This window comes from Nerophis lumbriciformis, linkage group LG35 (assembly GCF_033978685.3).
Source record: "Nerophis lumbriciformis linkage group LG35, RoL_Nlum_v2.1, whole genome shotgun sequence".
NCBI lineage: Eukaryota > Metazoa > Chordata > Actinopteri > Syngnathiformes > Syngnathidae > Nerophis > Nerophis lumbriciformis.
In genome coordinates this window covers 26,112,501-26,132,578 of record NC_084582.2, presented here as the reverse complement: position 1 = coordinate 26,132,578, position 20,078 = coordinate 26,112,501, and the positions used below count along the sequence as shown (strand labels likewise).

The 20,078-nt window shown below is 39.9% G+C and overlaps 1 protein-coding gene across 2 annotated transcripts in view; it reads right to left on the bottom strand.

Annotated features, from left to right (window-relative positions):
- The window catches only part of LOC133575429 (protein phosphatase 3 catalytic subunit alpha-like), a 144,095-nt gene that overhangs the window by 48,801 nt on the left and 75,216 nt on the right, over positions 1-20,078 (bottom strand). For both annotated transcript variants that reach the window (XM_061928160.2, XM_061928159.2), the window contains exon 3: positions 12,804-12,928. In XM_061928160.2, coding sequence (XP_061784144.1) covers positions 12,804-12,928 — 125 coding nt within the window. The remainder of the gene's footprint in view (positions 1-12,803; positions 12,929-20,078) is intronic.

Sequence of the window (20,078 nt, the reverse complement as noted above, 5' to 3'; positions counted from 1 at the left end):
CTGAAATAATAAAATAAATACATCTAACTAAATTAATAATAAATGATCATGTGTGTGTGTGTGTGTTCTTGTATTTCTGCTAGAGATGTCCGATAATATCGGGCTGCCGATATTATCGGCCGATAAATGCTTTAAAATGTAATATCGGAAGCTATCGGTATCGGTTTCAAAAAGTAAAATGTATGACTTTTTAAAACGCCGCTGTACTGAGTGGTACACGGACGTAGGGAGAAGTAGAGAGCGCCAACAAACCTTAAAGGCGCTGCCCTTGCGTGTCGGCCCAGTCACATAATACCTACGGCTTTTCACACACACAGGTGAATGCAAGGCATACTTGGTCAACAGCCATACAGGTCACACTGAGGGTGGCCGTATAAACAACTTTAACACTGTTACAAATATGCGCCACACTGTGAACCCACACCAAACAAGAATGACAAACACATTTCGGGAGAACATCCGCACCGTAACACAACATAAACACAACAGAACAAATACCCAGAACCCCTTGCAGCACTAACTCTTCCGGGACGCTACAAAATACAACCCCCCCACCTCAACCTCCTCATGTCCCAAATTCCAAGCTGCTGTTTTGAGGCATGTTAAAAAAAATAATGCACTTTGTGACTTCAATAATAAATATGGCAGTGCCATGTTATCATTTTTTTCCACAACTTGAGTTGATTTATTTTGGAAAACCTTGTTACATTGTTTAATGCATCCAGCGGGGCATCACACCAAAATTAGGCATAATAATGTGTTAATTCCTCGACTGTATATATCGGTATCGGTTGATATCGGAATCGGTAATTAAGAGTTGGACAATATCGGATATCGGCAAAAAAGCCATTATCGGACATCTCTAAAAATTATTATTATTATAGTTATATTATAGTTATTGTGTAATAGTAAAATATTCAAATACTGTATAGCGCCTCTAATAGCTAGCAGACTACTAAAGCCCCACCTTTATTGCAGCTTGCTCTCAAACTTGAACTAGTGTTCTGACAAGACAGGCACCCTCCTGGATGTCATGCAACTCCTGCATGTGTGTAACAAGGAATATGGAAATGTCATTTTGTCTCCCTGAGCGTGCGTCCCTTTTGAATGACTCTTTCACGTGAGTACAATCACATCAGTGAGTACATCATCACAATCAGAGAGTAACACTGCACCACCAAACCGGCGAGAAATGCGACTAAGAAGTGTCTCCAGACTCTACTCAGCACGATGGTTAGCGGTTAGTCCTGCGAGTGCGACTCCAAGGAGACAAACAGAGCGATGTGTTGCACAGGCGCCACACTGTGAACCCACACCAAACAAGAATGACAAACACATTTCGGGAGAACATCCGCACCGTAACACAACATAAACACAACAGAACAAATACCCAGAACCCCTTGCAGCACTAACTCTTCCGGGATGCTACAAAATACAACCCCCCCCCCCCCCCCACCTCAACCTCCTCATGCTCTCTCAGGGAGAGCATGTCCCAAATTCCAAGCTGCTGTTTTGAGGCATGTTAAAAAAAATAATGCACTTTGTGACTTCAACAATAAATATGGCAGTGCCATGTTGGCATTTGTTTCCACAACTTGAGTTGATTTATTTGGGAAAACCTTGTTACATTGTTTAATGCATCCAGCGGGGCATCACAACAAATTAGGCATAACAATGTGTTAATTCCTCGACTGTATATATCGGTATCGGTTGATATCGGAATCTGTAATTAAGAGTTGGACAATATCGGATTATTGTCAGGGGTGCAAAAAAGTTATTATCGGACATCTCTAATTTCTACCCCTTCTTGAGACATCAACCGTCCAGAGGACCGGTGAACAAGTTAAGACATAAATCATGGTCCCAATATGGAAAACCATTGCATCTAATAGAGAATGTCTCATTTACACCCCTGGTGGTGAAATCTATCAAAATTAGGGTGGTCCCAAAAAGGAGGGATTTTTCAAATTGACTGTGTCGGTTTTAAAAGTGCTCCCCCTCTGGTCAACATATGAAATAACAAGTGTGTGTAAAAATGTGAAGTGCTCCCCCTCTGGCCAATATATGTAATAATAAGTGTGTGTAAGAAATTGGAATGCGCCCCCTTTGGCCCAAATTAATAAAAAAAAAAATATATATATATATATATGTATATAGAGACATACTGTAATAACTTGAAGTAGATAATGAAGATTAAAAAACAATTATAAACAAAAAATTCAAAGATTAAAACAAATAAACTAAAAGCTTACCTTTTTTATATTTGCATGGTTTGTATATATTATTAATGTTGTAAATAGAAATCTTTATATATCTAGATAGGGTGGTCCTAAAGAGGCAGGCATAAAAAATACAAGAATGTGTGCTTGAGTGTGTGTGTGTGTGTGTGTGCGTGTGTGTGTGTGTGTGTGTGCGTGTGTGTGTGTGTGTGTGTGTGTGTGTGTGTATTCATTAAATAAACCGTCAATAACATTTTAGTGCAAATGAAAACACAGCTTCACCACTTTAGTCATCATTCTATAATTTTGGGCCTTAAGAAACTTCTTAACAACTTTAGCTCCAGAATTCTTCTGTTAGTTTGAGATAGTCATTACTGCCACAAGTGGTAAAAAAGTGTATTACAACTGAATACCGCTGCAGCCCATACAGATCACAATTACAAAACGCATATTTTTTGGCGGCCCTCTAAATGGCTTATGGTTAAGAAACACTGGTATAGACTACAGAAAGAAACGTCCATATATTTGATAAATGATGATCGTAATGCATCGAGTGACTTTATGTCACTGGAATCCGATCATATTACACCGGTGGCTCTGTCAAGTCACATGCGTATGCGTTATGTTTGATTTCACCCGCTGCAGTTGTCATCTATGTTCTTAAAAACAAAACGAGCCAACTTCAAATGTAGTAATAGCATGAAGCTAATGTGGTTGGAAATAACTGAAGTTATTGTGTATGCCGAGAGTAACGTTATTGCACAAGAACACACAATACAGCCAACGACAACAACAACTGCCTCGTGGAAACGGACATGAAAACAATTTGAAGGAGGTTCTCACAATGTGATGTCTAGTGATTACGACACACTCCCTTGAATTATTAATATTGTACACACACAAAAAGAGAACTATTTACATGGGAGTAGGCGGAAGGGTATGTAGAACGCTTATTGCACCATAAAACTACTGTAGTTGTACTGCGTTGATATTGTACTATTTACTTGTTTTTGTGGAGCCTGGGACGGATTAAGGTTACATTAGAACAGATTTCTTCCACGGGAGGTCAGCAACCCTAAGGGGATCCCTAGAAGTATTGCATGGTGGTCATGAAATGTTTGATTAATTAAACCAATGGTCCCCAACCAGCGGTCCAGGGAGCGGCACCGGCCCTTGATGCATTTTCAACCAGGCCCCACAGAAACATTAAATAATGTATAAACAACCAACTTATCTTTAACCTGTCCCACTGGACACATAACTATGCTTGTTCATATATGTATAATAATAAAACACCTGATAGGAAGTTGTCATTTGCTATATCTTTGTTACATTGGACAATGCACATTAATCACCATATAAAATGTAAATGTGCTAAATTGTAGCCAAATTCTAATTTCCTTCCTACTTACTATACCTTGCAGGTTTAAAATAAAAACATGAATAAATAATTGTTATATTATATTAATGTTAGTATTTAAGATAGCGAGCAATTAGCGCTCTAGTTACCAGCTATAGCAGACCTGGGCATTCTGCGGCCCACGGGCCACATCCCTTTGTGCGTCCCTGTCCGGCCCGCGTGAGGCCAATCATAAATTACAAAATAAATTTAAAAAAGGGCCACAACATTAAGTATACCTGCAGACTGCAGCACGGATTTCATATTTCATTCATTCACAACTCCTCCAACACGAACATTATTGTTTTTGCACTTTTGGCTTCTTATTAAATAACTATTTTAAATAGATTCAATCTTGCACGTGGAAATTTTAAGTGTGGGCTTTCGTTGATATAACACTCCCATCAGGGGGTGCATTCTACGCCGGGGGTGCATTATCCGGCACAACACCTGAAACTTGGAGCTTCAGCTGAAGAACAGAACGGCCAACTTCGACTGTTTTTCGCTGGTTTTGGATGAGAGCTGTGATGTACGTAACACCGCCCAGCTGCTCATCTTCTTACGTGGGATAACTGCTGATCACGGAGGAACTGGCAGCCATGCAGTCAATTAAAGAGAAAACCACAGGTAATGACTTGTTCACATAGGTAAATGCGTGTTTGGACATGTTAGGACTGAAATGGGACAAGCTGGCAGGTGTGACAACAGATGGTTGTCCAAATCTGACAGGGAAAAATGTTGGACTTCTAAAGAGGATGCAAGATAAACTTTAAATTAACCCTGTGCAGAAATTGACATGTTTGCATTGTATTGTACATCAGGAAGTGTAGTGTAAGACTGTGTTAAAAATAAAACCATTAAAAGCAATCTGCTTTTGTATAAAGTTAAGTTAGATTAAATGAAAGTATTATTATTATTATTATTAATTATTAGTATTAGTATTATTCATCTTACGGTATATCAAAAATAATAATGAGCAAAATTTAATTTAAATATTGTCGATGCGGCCCTCCAGCAGTGCTCGGGTTGCTCATGCGGCCCCCAGTAAAAATGAATTGCCCATCCCTGAGCTATAGTTATTAGCGGCACTATACTGTACATCTTAGTATTGCAAAATAACAGCATACCTTTAGAACCAGTGTAATTTATACAGATATATAAGTAGGACACAAATGCCTAAGGTTTTTCCACTATGGGTCACATACTGAAAAGTTTAGGCATGCGGGGAGCATTTTTAAATTTTTGGGAAAAAAAATGCTAAAAGCAAAAATTATTATCCATCCATCCATCCATTTTCTACCGCTTGTCCCTCTCCGGGTGGCGGGGGGTGCTGGAGCCAATCTCGGCTTCATTCGGACGGTAGGCGGGGTACACCCTGGACAAGTCGCCACCTCATCACATGACCAACACAGATAGACAGACAACACTCACATTCACACACTAGGGCAGTGGTTCTTAACCTGGGTTCGATCGAACCCTAGGGGTTCAGTGAGTCGGGCTCAGGGGTTCGGCGGAGGTCAAAACACACCCGACTCATCGTGTAAATAAAAACTTCTCCCTATCAGCGTAATGCGGATACGACAACAGCAGAAGTCAGACTGATTTGCAGGTATGTAATTTGTTGTGAGTTTATGCACTGTGTTGGTTTTGTTGTTTGAACAAGGTGATGTTCATGCACGGTTCATTTTGTGCACCAGTAAAAAAAACATGGTAACACTTTAGTATGGGGAACATATTCACCATTAATTAGTTGCTTATTAACATGCAAATTAGTAACATATTGGCTCTTAACTAATCATTATTAATTACTTATTAATGCCTTATTCGGCATGGCCTCATTATAACCCTGACCCTCTAACCCTGACCCTAACCCTCTAACCCTAACCCAAACCAAATAACTCTAAATTAAGTCTTTGTTACTTAGAATATGTTCCCCATACTAAAGTGTTACCAAAAACATATAACTTTGTCTTGAATTTGAAAAAAAAACAACATTTTATTTTTCACTAAAGAAGGGTTCGGTGAATGCGCATATGAAACTAAGGGGTTCGGTAATAATAATAATAATAATAACTGGGATTTATATAGCGCTTTTCTAAGTACCCAAAGTCGCTTTACATGTAGAACCCATCAATCATTCACACCTGGTGGTGGTAAGCTACTTTCATAGCCACAGCTGCCCTGGGGTAGACTGACGGAAGCGTGGCTGCAATTTGCGCCAACGGCCCCTCCGACCACCACCTATCATTCATCATTCAATTCACCGGTGTGAGTGGCACCGGGGGCAAAGGGTGAAGTGTCCCGCCCAAGGACACAACGGCAGCGATTTTTGGATGGTAAGAGGCGGGGAGCGAATCTGCAATCCTCAGGTTTCTGGCACGGTTGCTCTACCCACTACGCCATGCCGCCCCAACAAGGTACCTCCAACAAGGTTAAGAACCACTGCACTAGGGCCAATTTAGTGTTACCAATCAACCTATCCCCAGGTGCATGTCTTTGGAGGAAGCCGGAATACCCGGAGGGAACCCACACAGTCACGGGGAGCACATGCAAACTCCACACAGAAAGACCCCAAGCCCAGGGATCGAACCAAGGACCTTCCTATTGTGAGGCGCTTCCATTAATATATATACACATGTATATGTGTATATATATATATATATATATATATATATATATATATATATATATATATATATATATATATTATATATATATATATTATATATATATATATATATATATATATATATATATATATATATATATATATATATATATATATATGTATGTGTGGGGAAAAAAAATCACAAGACTATTTCATCTCTACAGGCCTGTTTCATGAGGGGGGTACCCTCAATCGTCAGGAGATTTTAATGGGAGCATTCGCATACCATGGTTTATATAGGGCACAGAGTGGGTGGGTACAGGCTGGCCTAGGGGCGTGGTGATTGGTTCATGTGTTACCTAGGAGGTGTTTCCGTCTATGGCGGCATGTTGTTACAATTTCGCTGCGCTTGTTGAGGGATGACAGGTCTGGACGGTAGATAATAAACAGTTTCTCTTTCAAGCATAGGTTGCATCTTTTATTACCACTATTGTAAGGTGTGCTGGATGCAAGAATTTGCCATGTTATTGAATATTCAACATTATTGTCTTTGAGGTCCCAAATGTGTTTGCTGAGTTCTGTGGTATTTCGCAGGTTTTTGTTCCTGAAAGAAGCCTTGTGGTTGTTCCATCTGGTTTTGAATTCACCCTCGGTTAATCCTACATATGTGTCGGATGTGTTAATGTCCTTGCGTATTACCTTAGATTGGTAGACAACTGATGTTTGTAAGCATCCCCCGTTGAGGGGGCAATCAGGTTTCTTTCGACAGTTACATGCTTTGTTGGTTTTGGAGTCGTTCTGACTGGGGGTCGACGGCTCATTTGCAATTGTTTTGTTGTGGTTTGAGATGATTTGTCGTATATTGTTCATGCAGCTGTAGCTCAATTTGATGTTGTTCTTGTTGAATACTTTTCTTAGGTTGTTGTCTTTGGGAAAGTGTTTGTCAATCAGGTTGAGGAATTTGTGTCCAATGTTCGTTGAGACGTTTTTGCTGTATGGGGGGTTGTACCAGATGATACCGTTTCGTTTTCTGTTCTTTTTTGGCTGGTTTCCTGGCGTGGGTTCATAGGTGAGGGTGAAATTGTATCCGCTTTCATCAAGGGCTTTTTGGTACGGGGGGTTTGCTTGGTCAAATTCAGCTTTGCTAGATGACAGCATCGATAGCCTTTTATTGATTCCGGTAGGTATTCTTTTCGTGGTGGTGGGTGGATGGTTGCTGTCATGGTGCACGTATTGGAGTGTTGTGTTGGGTTTCGTGAATGGTTGGTAGCTGTTATTTCTCAGGTTGAAAGTGACGTCAAGAAAGTTGACGGTTTGCTTGTTGGCTTCAATCGTGATCCGTAGGCCGTTCTCTTTGAAAATTTGGCATATGCGCTTCTTGGTATTCTCGCTGCTCCTTGGCGAGGCGCGACACACTGCCAGTCCGTCATCACGGTAAATACCAAGGTTCAGATTGAGGCTAGCGAGCTGGGAGAGGAGGAAACTCCCAACGAGTTCACACGTTTCTGCTCCGTCAAAACTTCCCATAGTGACGTCAAATGTTGCATTGTTCTTTTTTTGCCATGGTGTACTGTTGTGGATTAGAATGGAGTTTTTTGCGTGAATGATGATGTTTCTTTCGTTGCCTGTGATTGAGTCGTAGTCTGAGGCGAAGTCTAGTGCTTGAGTCAGTAGGTCTTGCGTGATGGAAGGGTAAAATTCCTCGATATCAAAGGAGATAAAGTTGTGCTGTTGTTTGTCTTGGATGTTGTTGAACCATTTGATTACTGCTGCTGTATTTCTCCATTGGTTGAGTGGTGTTTTGTCCTTGATTTTCGTGTTGACTCTGTCCAGGATTATTTTGCTGATTTTTCCTATTTCAGATTTAGTTGGGTTTATTAGTCGGCATGTTGGGTTGTTTGCGAAGTTGGGTTTGTGATCCTTCAATGTGATGAAGGCTTCCTTGTTGGCTGTGGCGTCCACCCTGTCCTCAATGTCCAGTTCAGCCGCGATCCTTTTATTTTCCAGGTGGATGTTCTGTAAGGTATTGGGTTACGCTTTTTTGTATGATTTGGTGATGCTTCTGTCCAGTAAGGTGTGGTGTTCTGGTATGTCCATTCTGTAGAAGTTTGTGGTTTTATCGGCAGCTATGATGAGGTTGTTTACTTTCTTGATGCGCTCCTTGTCATTTTTCAGCTTGGTGAGGAGTGGGTTGCGGATTGGCTTGAATTTGACTGATTGTATCATTTTGAGCATGTCGTTCTCAAAATCCTTTAGTTCCTCAACTGTGGGTGGGTTCTTGGTAGATTTGAATCCGTAAGTTTCCTTTTGCATTCCTTTTGTTTCAGGGTGGAGGAAAAAATGTGCTTTCCACCGCATCCTTCTTAGGAAGTGTTCCGTCTTTTCTATGAGCCTTAGCTTGTAGTCATTCTGCGCGGGTATGGGAATGTTCTTCGTGGAGTAGTCGATGTTGAATTTTTCCATTTCTGATCGTCGTACAGTGCTCAACAAATGTCAATTTGGAGCGGAGTATATGTCTTAATAAGGTTATCCAAAAAATAGTGCTCGATACCGTAGTAGAGCGCAATATATGTATGTGTGGGGAAAAAAAATCACAAGACTATTTCATCTCTACAGGCCTGTTTCATGAGGGGGGTACCCTCAATCGTCAGGAGATTTTAATGGGAGCATTCGCATACCCTTCCATCACGCAAGACCTACTGACTCAAGCACTAGACTTCGCCTCAGACTACGACTCAATCACAGGCAACGAAAGAAACATCATCATTCACGCAAAAAACTCCATTCTAATCCACAACAGTACACCATGGCAAAAAAAGAACAATGCAACATTTGACGTCACTATGGGAAGTTTTGACGGAGCAGAAACGTGTGAACTCGTTGGGAGTTTCCTCCTCTCCCAGCTCGCTAGCCTCAATCTGAACCTTGGTATTTACCGTGATGACGGACTGGCAGTGTGTCGCGCCTCGCCAAGGAGCAGCGAGAATACCAAGAAGCGCATATGCCAAATTTTCAAAGAGAACGGCCTACGGATCACGATTGAAGCCAACAAGCAAACCGTCAACTTTCTTGACGTCACTTTCAACCTGAGAAATAACAGCTACCAACCATTCACGAAACCCAACACAACACTCCAATACGTGCACCATGACAGCAACCATCCACCCACCACCACGAAAAGAATACCTACCGGAATCAATAAAAGGCTATCGATGCTGTCATCTAGCAAAGCTGAATTTGACCAAGCAACCCCCCCGTACCAAAAAGCCCTTGATGAAAGCGGATACAATTTCACCCTCACCTATGAACCCACGCCAGGAAACCAGCCAAAAAAGAACAGAAAACGAAACGGTATCATCTGGTACAACCCCCCATACAGCAAAAACGTCTCAACGAACATTGGACACAAATTCCTCAACCTGATTGACAAACACTTTCCCAAAGACAACAACCTAAGAAAAGTATTCAACAAGAACAACATCAAATTGAGCTACAGCTGCATGAACAATATACGACAAATCATCTCAAACCACAACAAAACAATTGCAAATGAGCCGTCGACCCCCAGTCAGAACGACTCCAAAACCAACAAAGCATGTAACTGTCGAAAGAAACCTGATTGCCCCCTCAACGGGGGATGCTTACAAACATCAGTTGTCTACCAATCTAAGGTAATACACAAGGACATTAACACATCCGACACATATGTAGGATTAACCGAGGGTGAATTCAAAACCAGATGGAACAACCACAAGGCTTCTTTCAGGAACAAAAACCTGCGAAATACCACAGAACTCAGCAAACACATTTGGGACCTCAAAGACAATAATGTTGAATATTCAATAACATGGCACATTCTTGCATCCAGCACACCTTACAATAGTGGTAATAAAAGATGCAACCTATGCTTGAAAGAGAAACTGTTTATTATCTACCGTCCAGACCTGTCATCCCTCAACAAGCGCAGCGAAATTGTAACAACATGCCGCCATAGACGGAAACACCTCCTAGGTAACACATGAACCAATCACCACGCCCCTAGGCCAGCTTGTACCCACCCACTCTGTGCCCTATATAAACCATGGTATGCGAATGCTCCCATTAAAATCTCCTGACGATTGAGGGTACCCCCCTCATGAAACAGGCCTGTAGAGATGAAATAGTCTTGTGATTTTTTTTCCCCACACATACATATATTGCGCTCTACTACGGTATCGAGCACTATTTTTTGGATAACCTTATTAAGACATATATATATATATATATATATATATATATATATATATATATATATATATATATATATATATATATATATACACATTTAAAGACAGAACTTTGTGTCATGTTTCTGTTGTAGGTTACAACATATATTATTATATCAAAGTTGTTAGTATCAAAATGTAAGCGTTTTCTCATTAATTACATCTTTTCGCTCACAGTTTTACTTTTGTTGGTTTAATTTTTGGTCAACAATATGCTGTTGGCTAACAAAACTCGAGCTGCCGGCTACAAATGGCCCCTGGGCCCCACTTTGGACATCCCTGTAGCTTCATCAGTTTGGGAGTCTTTGGCCTGGAGAAATTGAAGACCACAGTAATCACATGTTTACGTCTTCTGTTCAATACAAGCTACTCACAAAAAGTTAGAGACCCCCGGGCGGAACACTAGCACAAAGCCAAAACGCACGTCCTCCTACGCAGGCCAACCCAACCTGACCTTCCATACCTACTGAATGCACTCACCTAAACGCACGCCCTTCCCCAATCCGCTGCCCTCCAACTAAGAACTGGATGGGATAACTCACAAGGGTTTGTGAACCATGAATATGACAACAACCAGTCCAAGTCGGTTACACGCTGCGACCATCATTGTGGCGCGTCTTTATGTTACAACATTCTGTGTATGTCTTTGAGGCTAGCAGTTAGCACTTGAATTAGCTGTAAAAAGTCGTGAATAAAACAGCTTCTTAAGACGACAACTGGATGTCTTCTTTTATTGTTACATCGACACATGACACTCCAGACCATACTTTAGTTTTTTCTAGTCTGGTTTTAAAGCAACAAACTCAACAGTATGTAATGCTTCTTCTGTACATGTTGAATGGGGGGAGACAGAACCAAGACAATCGCTTCATTCCGAGACTATTATATTTACCGTATTTTTCGGACTATAAGTCGCAGTTTTTTTCATAGTTTGGCCGGGGGTGCGACTTATACTCAGGAGCGACTTATGTGTGAAATTATTAACACATTACCGTAAAATATCAAATAATATTATTTATCTCATTCGCGTAAGAGATGAAGCAAATGGCAGCAATCGTCACTCACACGCCAACCAATAAGAATTCGGCGGGGGCGGGTCATGGCAGAAGTGCATTGTGGGTTTTGGAATGCTAACTGCTATATGCTATACGCTACTGCCGGAGCTATTAAAATGGATCACATCAACAATCGCGGTAACTTATAAAAACTGAGAAGGACTGAACTAAAATGGCACCGAAAAGGAAATCATATACTGCAGATTACAAGCTGGACGTAGTGAAATATGCAGCAGAAAATGGTGATCGAGCAGCAGAAAGAATGGACGCTAGCGGGGCGCATACCAGGAGCGACACCGAGGAAGATTTCATGGGATTTAGCGATCGGGAGTGACAGATTGTTTGGTAAACGTATAGCATGTTCTATATGTTATAGTTATTTGAATGACTCTTACCATAATATGTTACGTTAACATACCAGTTGGTTATTTATGCCTCATATAACGTACACTTATTCAGCCTGTTGTTCACTATTCTTTATTTATTTTAAATTGCCTTTCAAATGTCTATTCTTGGTGTTGGCTTTTATCAAATACATTTCCCCCAAAAATGCGACTTATACTCCAGTGCGACTTATATATGTTTTTTTTCTTCTTTATTGTGCATTTTCGGCCGGTGCGACGTATACTCCGAAAAATACGGTGTATATGTTTTTTTCCTTCTTTATTATGCATTTTCGGCAGGTGCGACTTATACTCCGGTGCGACTTATACTCCGAAAAATACGGTAGTCCCAGCTCCACCACCAAAGTATATGTGACATCAAAGACATGCGCAGTAAGGATACTTCTAACCTTATACATGCAAGGGTCACAATATTCCGAATAGCGTATTTACATGAAGCATGTTTATTCCGGTTAGGCTTTTAATCTGATTACATGTGTCCATGTGCACATAGCTATTGTCAATCAAAACTGTGCTAATAAGTGTAACTCAGAATATGAGAAACCAGAATATGAGAAACCTATGTAGCACTTGGCTTCACTGTAACCATGGTGGGAGACGAGGAAATACCGGTGTGTTGTTTCCTTTAATGGTAATAAGCTTACAAGGTTATGCAGAGGTATAGTTACAAATATTTAGATCTATCAGATCTTGTTATTGTTCATGTGCCAGGTTACAGACAAATTATACTATTTATATTCACGATGGAGAGTGAAGCACTGGTGTAACTTCTTCAACAGCTGTTGTATTGGAGCGCATGTATTAAATAACAGGTGTGTATCCAGCTGGTGCTGGAAAATAAATCCACTCTTACCTCGATACTGAAATAGCCTCTGTCCACATAGTCCCCTAGAAAGAGGTAGCGCGTGTTGGCAGGGGAGCCTCCCACTTCAAACAACTTCATCAGGTCAAAGAACTGGCCGTGGATGTCTCCACACACTGGGAATGACACACACGCACGACAATAAGCCACTTTGACACATTGCAGTACCATACCTGCCAACTTTTGAAATCAGAAAAACCTAGTAGCCAGGGTCCAGGGGCCGCAGGCCCCGGTAGGTCCAGGACAAAGTCCTGGTGGGGGGTTCAGGCTTCGCCCCCCGATGCAAAATGATTATTAGCATTCAGACAGCTTAAAATGTTGCTAAAACCATCACTTTTCTATCAGTCACAGTGACTTTTCAAAACAAAAATATTACAGCAAAAATCATATGGGTTGATTGACATGTTTATTCTGTAAGCTAACTTCAATAGTTTGAAATTATTTTGACAGTTAATGCCAGTTATCCTGTCAACCTTTCACAAGACTTCAATTTGTTCATTGAAAGTATAAACACTTTTTACAGTAAACAAATGGTAAAACAGTACTAAACAATTCCATTAAAAAAAAAAATTGGTGTCATTATTAACTTTCTGTCCAAGCTTGTATAATCTACTGCCTTGTTCAATTGTAAAAAATATTCTGTGCCTAAAATTCACATTTCTATCACAATTATCATACTGTAAACATGGTAAGCTAACTTCATTCAAATTAATAGTCCTGTCAATAGCATGGAATTACAATTCAAATGTAGTTTTTTTGTAAGCCTTTCAAAAGAATTCAAAATATGAAAAATTAATGAAAATTAATTTAAGCCATCAGACACTTGAAAAGTGGCACATCACATCTCTAATGTAATCATTTGAACTTTTCAACAGAAATAGCACTGCAAAAATATTAAGGACATACTTCTGTATTTTGGTAGTTATGCTGTCAACATTTAACAAGATTTCTTCAACTTGGACTTGAAAGCATAAATAGTATAAACACTTTTAACAGTATAACAGTACTAAACAATTCCAATAGATAACATTGGTGTCATTACCTTTTTGTGGCTAAAATCCAAATTGTATCGCTAGCAACGGCATTAGACTTGTGTTTTTTTGTCCCAACGTGGTCTTTTACATCGCTAATTCCTCCGTGTCCGATCGAAAAATCTTGTCTGCACAAGGTGCAATTGGCGTAGTTTTCACCCTTTTTGGAACGGATAATTATTCCCGGATAGGCTTTTGAATATTCTTCACGGAATGACTGCAGTTTTCTTTTCGGTTTAAGACTCGTTTGCGATTTTTCTCCGGCTGATTCCATGATCGTTCGCTCGTTTGGAAACAATGGCAACAGGTGCCTCGTGCTTGGCAGCGGTGCTATAAATAGCCTCGCGCATTTAAAAAAAAAAAAAATTTTTAATTAATGAAAAACCGTATTTTTTATCACTGCAACCGTAACCCGGAATAGGTTGATGAAAACCGTACTAATTACGGGAAAACCGGAGTAGTTGGCAGGTATGCAGTACATATCTGGAGAAATACAGGCTTTGCATGAGGTCAGATTGACAAACATTTGTACACGGGCTTAGCTGCTTACGTGCAGTGATTTCTCCAGATTCTCTGAACCCTTTGATGATATTACGGACCGTAGATGGTGAAATCCCTAAATTCCTTGCAATAGCTGGTTGAGAAAGGTTTTTCTTGAACTGTTCAACAATTTGCTCACGCATTTGTTGACAAAGTGGTGACCCTCACCCCATCCTTGTTTGTGAATGACTGAGCATTTCATGGAATCTACTTTTATACCCAATCATGGCACCCACCTGTTCCCAATTTGCCTGTTCACCTGTGGGATGTTCTAAATAAGTGTTTGATGAGCATTCCTCAACTTTATCAGTATTTATTGCCACCTTTCCCAACTTCTTTGTCACGTGTTGCTGGCATCAAATTCTAAAGTTATGATTATTTGCAAAAAAAAAAAAATGTTTATCAGTTTGAACATCAAATATGTTGTCTTTCTAGCATATTCAACTTAATATGGCTTGAAAAGGATTTGCAAATCATTGTATTCCGTTTATATTTACATCTAACACAATTTCCCAACTCATATGGAAACGGGGTTTGTAGAACCAAGAACAGTTTTCTGGAATATGACTGTGAATATTCTCCTTCATCCAGGTTCATGTATGGAGTTGAATTGATCGCTGTTGGACTGTTCAGGTTGTTTTAGAGACAGCTGTCCTATCTGCTGATAAGCATTAATTGATGAGAGGCGAATCATCTTCTAAGGCCCCGTTTACACTAAGCCGGATAAGGTTATCCAGGGTAAATCCCACCTAACCTTATCCTTGTCCACACACAACAATGCCCCCGTTTAAGACCCCCTCCCTCCCCTCCGTCCGCCGGCGCAACGCGACCTAATACGCATGCGCGGAAAATGCGCACGTCATAGTCATCTCCAGTGTTGCTTTGTGTGCAAGTTCTTAAATTTAACTTATCTGAACAATATCCAGTGTTGTGGTATTGCAATTAACTGGAATCCATTGTGCTATTGTAGTGAATCACACCTGAGCCATCATTAATTTATCAAATCTTTATTAGACACGTAAACAATGTGACAAAGGACATTTTACAACAATCAAACTAGGGATCTAGATATCTGGCCAGGACACTCCTCACTCTTTTGCCGTCACCTTCATTGTCCATTCGTTTTTGGTGACTTTATATACTCTGGACCTAGGTGTTGAGTCCGCAACATACATGACGGACAATAACTGATACAGTCTGCTTTGCCAGTCCAAAAACATTCAACGTTTTCTTAGATAGTCTTCCCTCGACGGCCAGGTAATACAAAGCACACGCTACCTTTTTTTTATCACATCCACGGGAGCTCGCATTCTCGTTGTCTCTCCTTCGACAAATGGACAAAGTTTTTCGCTAAGTAGACTCACAGCTGACCTCGACATTGGAAAGTTCTCTTGCCGTCTGAGATGTGTTGTATCCCAAATAGCTGTAATCGTTCATGTGTGATTTCCACAAGCGTCTGTACATGTAGAAGAATGAGAAACACGGCATGTCTGGATGACGCGCCTTCATATTGCCAGTGGTTAGCTCCGAGTTACGAAACCGCTTTATTATGAAGCTGGCTGTGGCGTGTTCTTTCTGACGTCACTTCCTGTGTGGGCGCGGTCTTTCTGGCGTCACTTCCTCTCCGAACTCAGTTTGTATACGATCGATGAGTCCATACAAAGCTAAGAGCCGGAGATTTAAGAAATACACGGCGCACTTACCCGTGTAAAAATTTGTCTGAGGAAGCTGACCTTAAATGCTGGTTTAGTGTGGCTGAAACGTGGCTTAGGCTAAATAATTATTCGTTTAAGGGGTTAAACGACTTAGTGTAGACATGGCCTAAGACCACCTGAACAGTCCAGGAATTTTCTGAAAGGCAGCATTTTATTTTTGCCTCCACGGTATCTCTCTACACTACAGTTTGTGTCTGCAGGTGGAGATCAATATTTCTCTGCTTGAAGCAGCAGGTTGGGGAAAAAAAACAACAGTTTCTATTGGACCATTTCCCCATCTGCCTGTCTGTCTTCTGTTGTCCCCCGAGAGCTGTACTCGTGAAAGACGAGCAATGTTCCTACACTGGAACATCCCACACAGATTCATCTCACCACTTAGATTTGCATAAACACACACACACAGACACACACACACAAACGCAGGCACACACGCACACAGTAAGTATTGGATGAGTCTGGGTCTGATTGCCTTCGCGTCTCAGAAAAATGCTTTCCATTCTGCTCTCCATCGATCTCAATCTATCCCCAGCTACCACCCTCCATATTCTCCTTGCATCAGACCATTTCCCTGTCAAAGAAATATATGCAGGCATTACCCAAGCCAGCAGCCGCTAATGTGAGGCGTGTAACAGCCAATTGGGTCTCTCAGCTCAGTGCAGTTCTTATAACAAAGGTTGGCAGATTCCTCACGCAGAATAATTGATTGATTGATTGAATTATTTATTTCAAACCTGCATCGTACAACAACACACATTTTTTTTTTTTTTTTTTTACATTTTGGCAGAGACATTTATGCAAGGCTTGAAAAGAGGTTGGATGAAGCAAATGCTTATAATATCCCAAACCCTCTCACTCATTCCACATTTAACATAAACAATATAATACAGGAACAATACTATACAAACAAAAACAAGAAAAGCTCATGTATACAAACAATACAATAGTACCACTGTTACTATGAGACAAGACAAGACGAGACAAAACACACAAACACACACACACACACACACACACACGCACACACACACACACACACACACACACACACACACACACACACACACACACACAGGCCCAAACACTCTCTGACCATACACCTCTCTCCCATGGCTCTGTGCTGAGGGCATCACTCTCTTTCCTCCTCGTACTTCTTCAGTACTTCTTTTTTAAACAGTCTTTTAAATTGAATCATGGTTTTTAACTCGTCCCCTAAGTTGTTCCACAGAGTGACTCAGCGCACTGAAATGCACATTGATTTCAAAGTTGTTCTAAATTCAGGAAAATATAATTTGTTGTTTCCTCTTAGACTGTAACTATGGTGAGCATCTCTATCCTGGAATAGGTTCTGTATATTGGATGGTAGAGAGTTTTGGGATGCCCTAAACATAATTTGAGCAGTTTTAAAATTGACCACATCGTGCAGTTTAAGTTGCTTTAACTCCATGAATAGTGGATTTGAATGATGTCTGTAGTGAACATTGGACACAATCCTAATGGCCTTTTTCTGCAGAGTGACTATTGTGTTGAAGTCTGGGGAAATGGTTATAAATCTCATCTACAGCCTTTAGTTTAAATATGACATAATAAATGAATGATACAATAACAGCAGAGCATTGGTGTTCAAAAAATGACATGATCTCCTCATCATTCCAACGCATTTAGCAACTTTTGTCCTCAGGTAATTTATATGAGGCTTCCATGAGATATTTTCATCTATTACCACTCCTAAGAATGCATTTTGTTCAACATATTCTACTGGTGTATCATCAATAACGATCCTGATAGGTATATTACTTTTGCGATTGCTAAAGAGCATGATTTTGGTCTTCTTTAAATTGAGAGACAATTTGTTGGTATTAAACCAAGTTTTTAACTTGATCATCTCCTCAGTTACAGAGGCCAGAAGTTGCTTCACGTCGTCACCTGCACATGTAATGGTTGTATCATCAGCAAAGAGGATGAACTTCAGCAGTGTTGATACTTTACATATTTCATTGATATACATTTTAAATAGTGTGGGTCCTAGTATCGACCCCTGGGGGACTCCACAGGTTATGTTCATGAGTGTAGATTGATGTTGGTCGATCTGAACAATCTGCTGTCTCTCATTCAAGTAGCTCTTCAGCCATTTCCCTGCCACTCCCCTTATGCCATAGTTTTCCAGTTTATTTACCAAAATCTGGTGGTCAATGGTATCAAAAGCCTTTTGCAGGTCAATAAAAATTCCTATAACAAATTTGTTTTTCTCGATACCATTAGTAATGTTCTCTATTAGATCACTTAAAGCTAATGAAGTTGAACTATTTTGTCGGAACCCATATTGACAATCAGATAATAATGTGTGCTTTTCAATGAAGCCACGAAGTCTATTATCAAATAATTTTTCCAATATTTCTGACAACTGTGGCAGAAGGGAGACGGGCCGGTAATTTGTGAAGTGGTGTTTGTCTCCAGATTTGAAGATGGGGATGACTTTTGAGAGTTTCATTTGTGAAGGAAATTGTCCAAGTTGAAAAGATAAATTGCAGATGTGTGTGAATGGTTTGATGATAAATGTCACGTGATGTTTTGTTCTTGCTTTTCTGAATAATCTCTAAGACTTCCTTTTCGACAGTCGGAGTAAGGAACATCGAGTAAGGATTTTTTTCAATAAGTTCCATGGGCTGTTCATCATTAATTGGGATTTTTTTTGCCAGCTCAAGCCCAACTTTAACAAAAAACATATTGAAGCCGTCAGCAATCATCTTCTTGTCACTTATGATTTGGTCGTTCTCAACAAAAAAACTCTGGATAACAAGGACTGTTTGAACCATGCCCAATAATTGTATTTAATACCTTCCAAATTCCCTTTATATCATTTTTCTTTTGGATTAACAGTTTGGTGGTGTATTCTTTTCTGCTTTCTCTTAATATGCTGGTTAATTTATTTTTTATATGTTTTGTACCTTTGTCCTGTTTCTATGGTTTGATGCCTAAAAAAAGTCCTATATAAATAATTTTTCTTTTTGCAAGCGTTCGCAAGCCCTTTGGTTATCCATAGAGTTTTTGTGGAGTTAGTTATAGTGCATTTTTTGATGGGGCAGTGTGTATCATAAAGTGAGGAAAAAATGTCATGAAATAAATTATAAGCTGCATTTATATCTGACGTTTGAAAAACAGAATCCCAGTTTTGTTTCGCTAAATCATTCTTAAGTGCTGTTATTGATCGTTCTGTTGTGGCTCTATGATAATATTCACTATTTACAGGTTTGGATGTTTTACAGTTAATATTGTACACCATGAACACGGGTAAATGATCACTGACATCACTCACTAACAAGCCTCCAGTTACAGTCTGATCTACAAAGTTACAAAATATGTTGTCAATAAGTGTGGTGCTGTGTGTTGTGATTCTAGTGGGTCGTGTGATCAGTGGGAATAAGCCCACGGAGAACATGGTGTCAATACATTTTGCTGTGTGTTTGTGTTTATTAGGATTCAAAAGGTTAATATTAAAGTCACCACATACTATATATTTTTTGTTTCTCTTAAACAATTTTTCCATCCATGCATTAAATATTTTCAAGTCGGATCCTGGTGTCCTATAAACGCAGCTTACAATAATGTGTTTCCTATTTGAAAATGATAATTCCACAATGACGCATTCGAAGAGTTCCTCAACAGCTAAACACATATCATTTACAAAACTACAGCTGATATTTTTGTCCACATACAAAGCCACACCTCCTCTTCTCTTATTTTTACGGTTGATGCAAAACATTTCATACCCATTTAATTCAAACTCATTACTTGTATTCTCATTCATCCATGTCTCTGAAATACCTATAATATTAAATGGAGATTTGAATTGATTCAAATAGTCCTGGATATCATCAAAATGAGAGTATAGACTCCTGCTATTAAAATGTACTAGAGATATGTTTTTATCTTGCATAAATGTTTTATCAAATGTGACGTCAGTATAATATAAACAATCATTG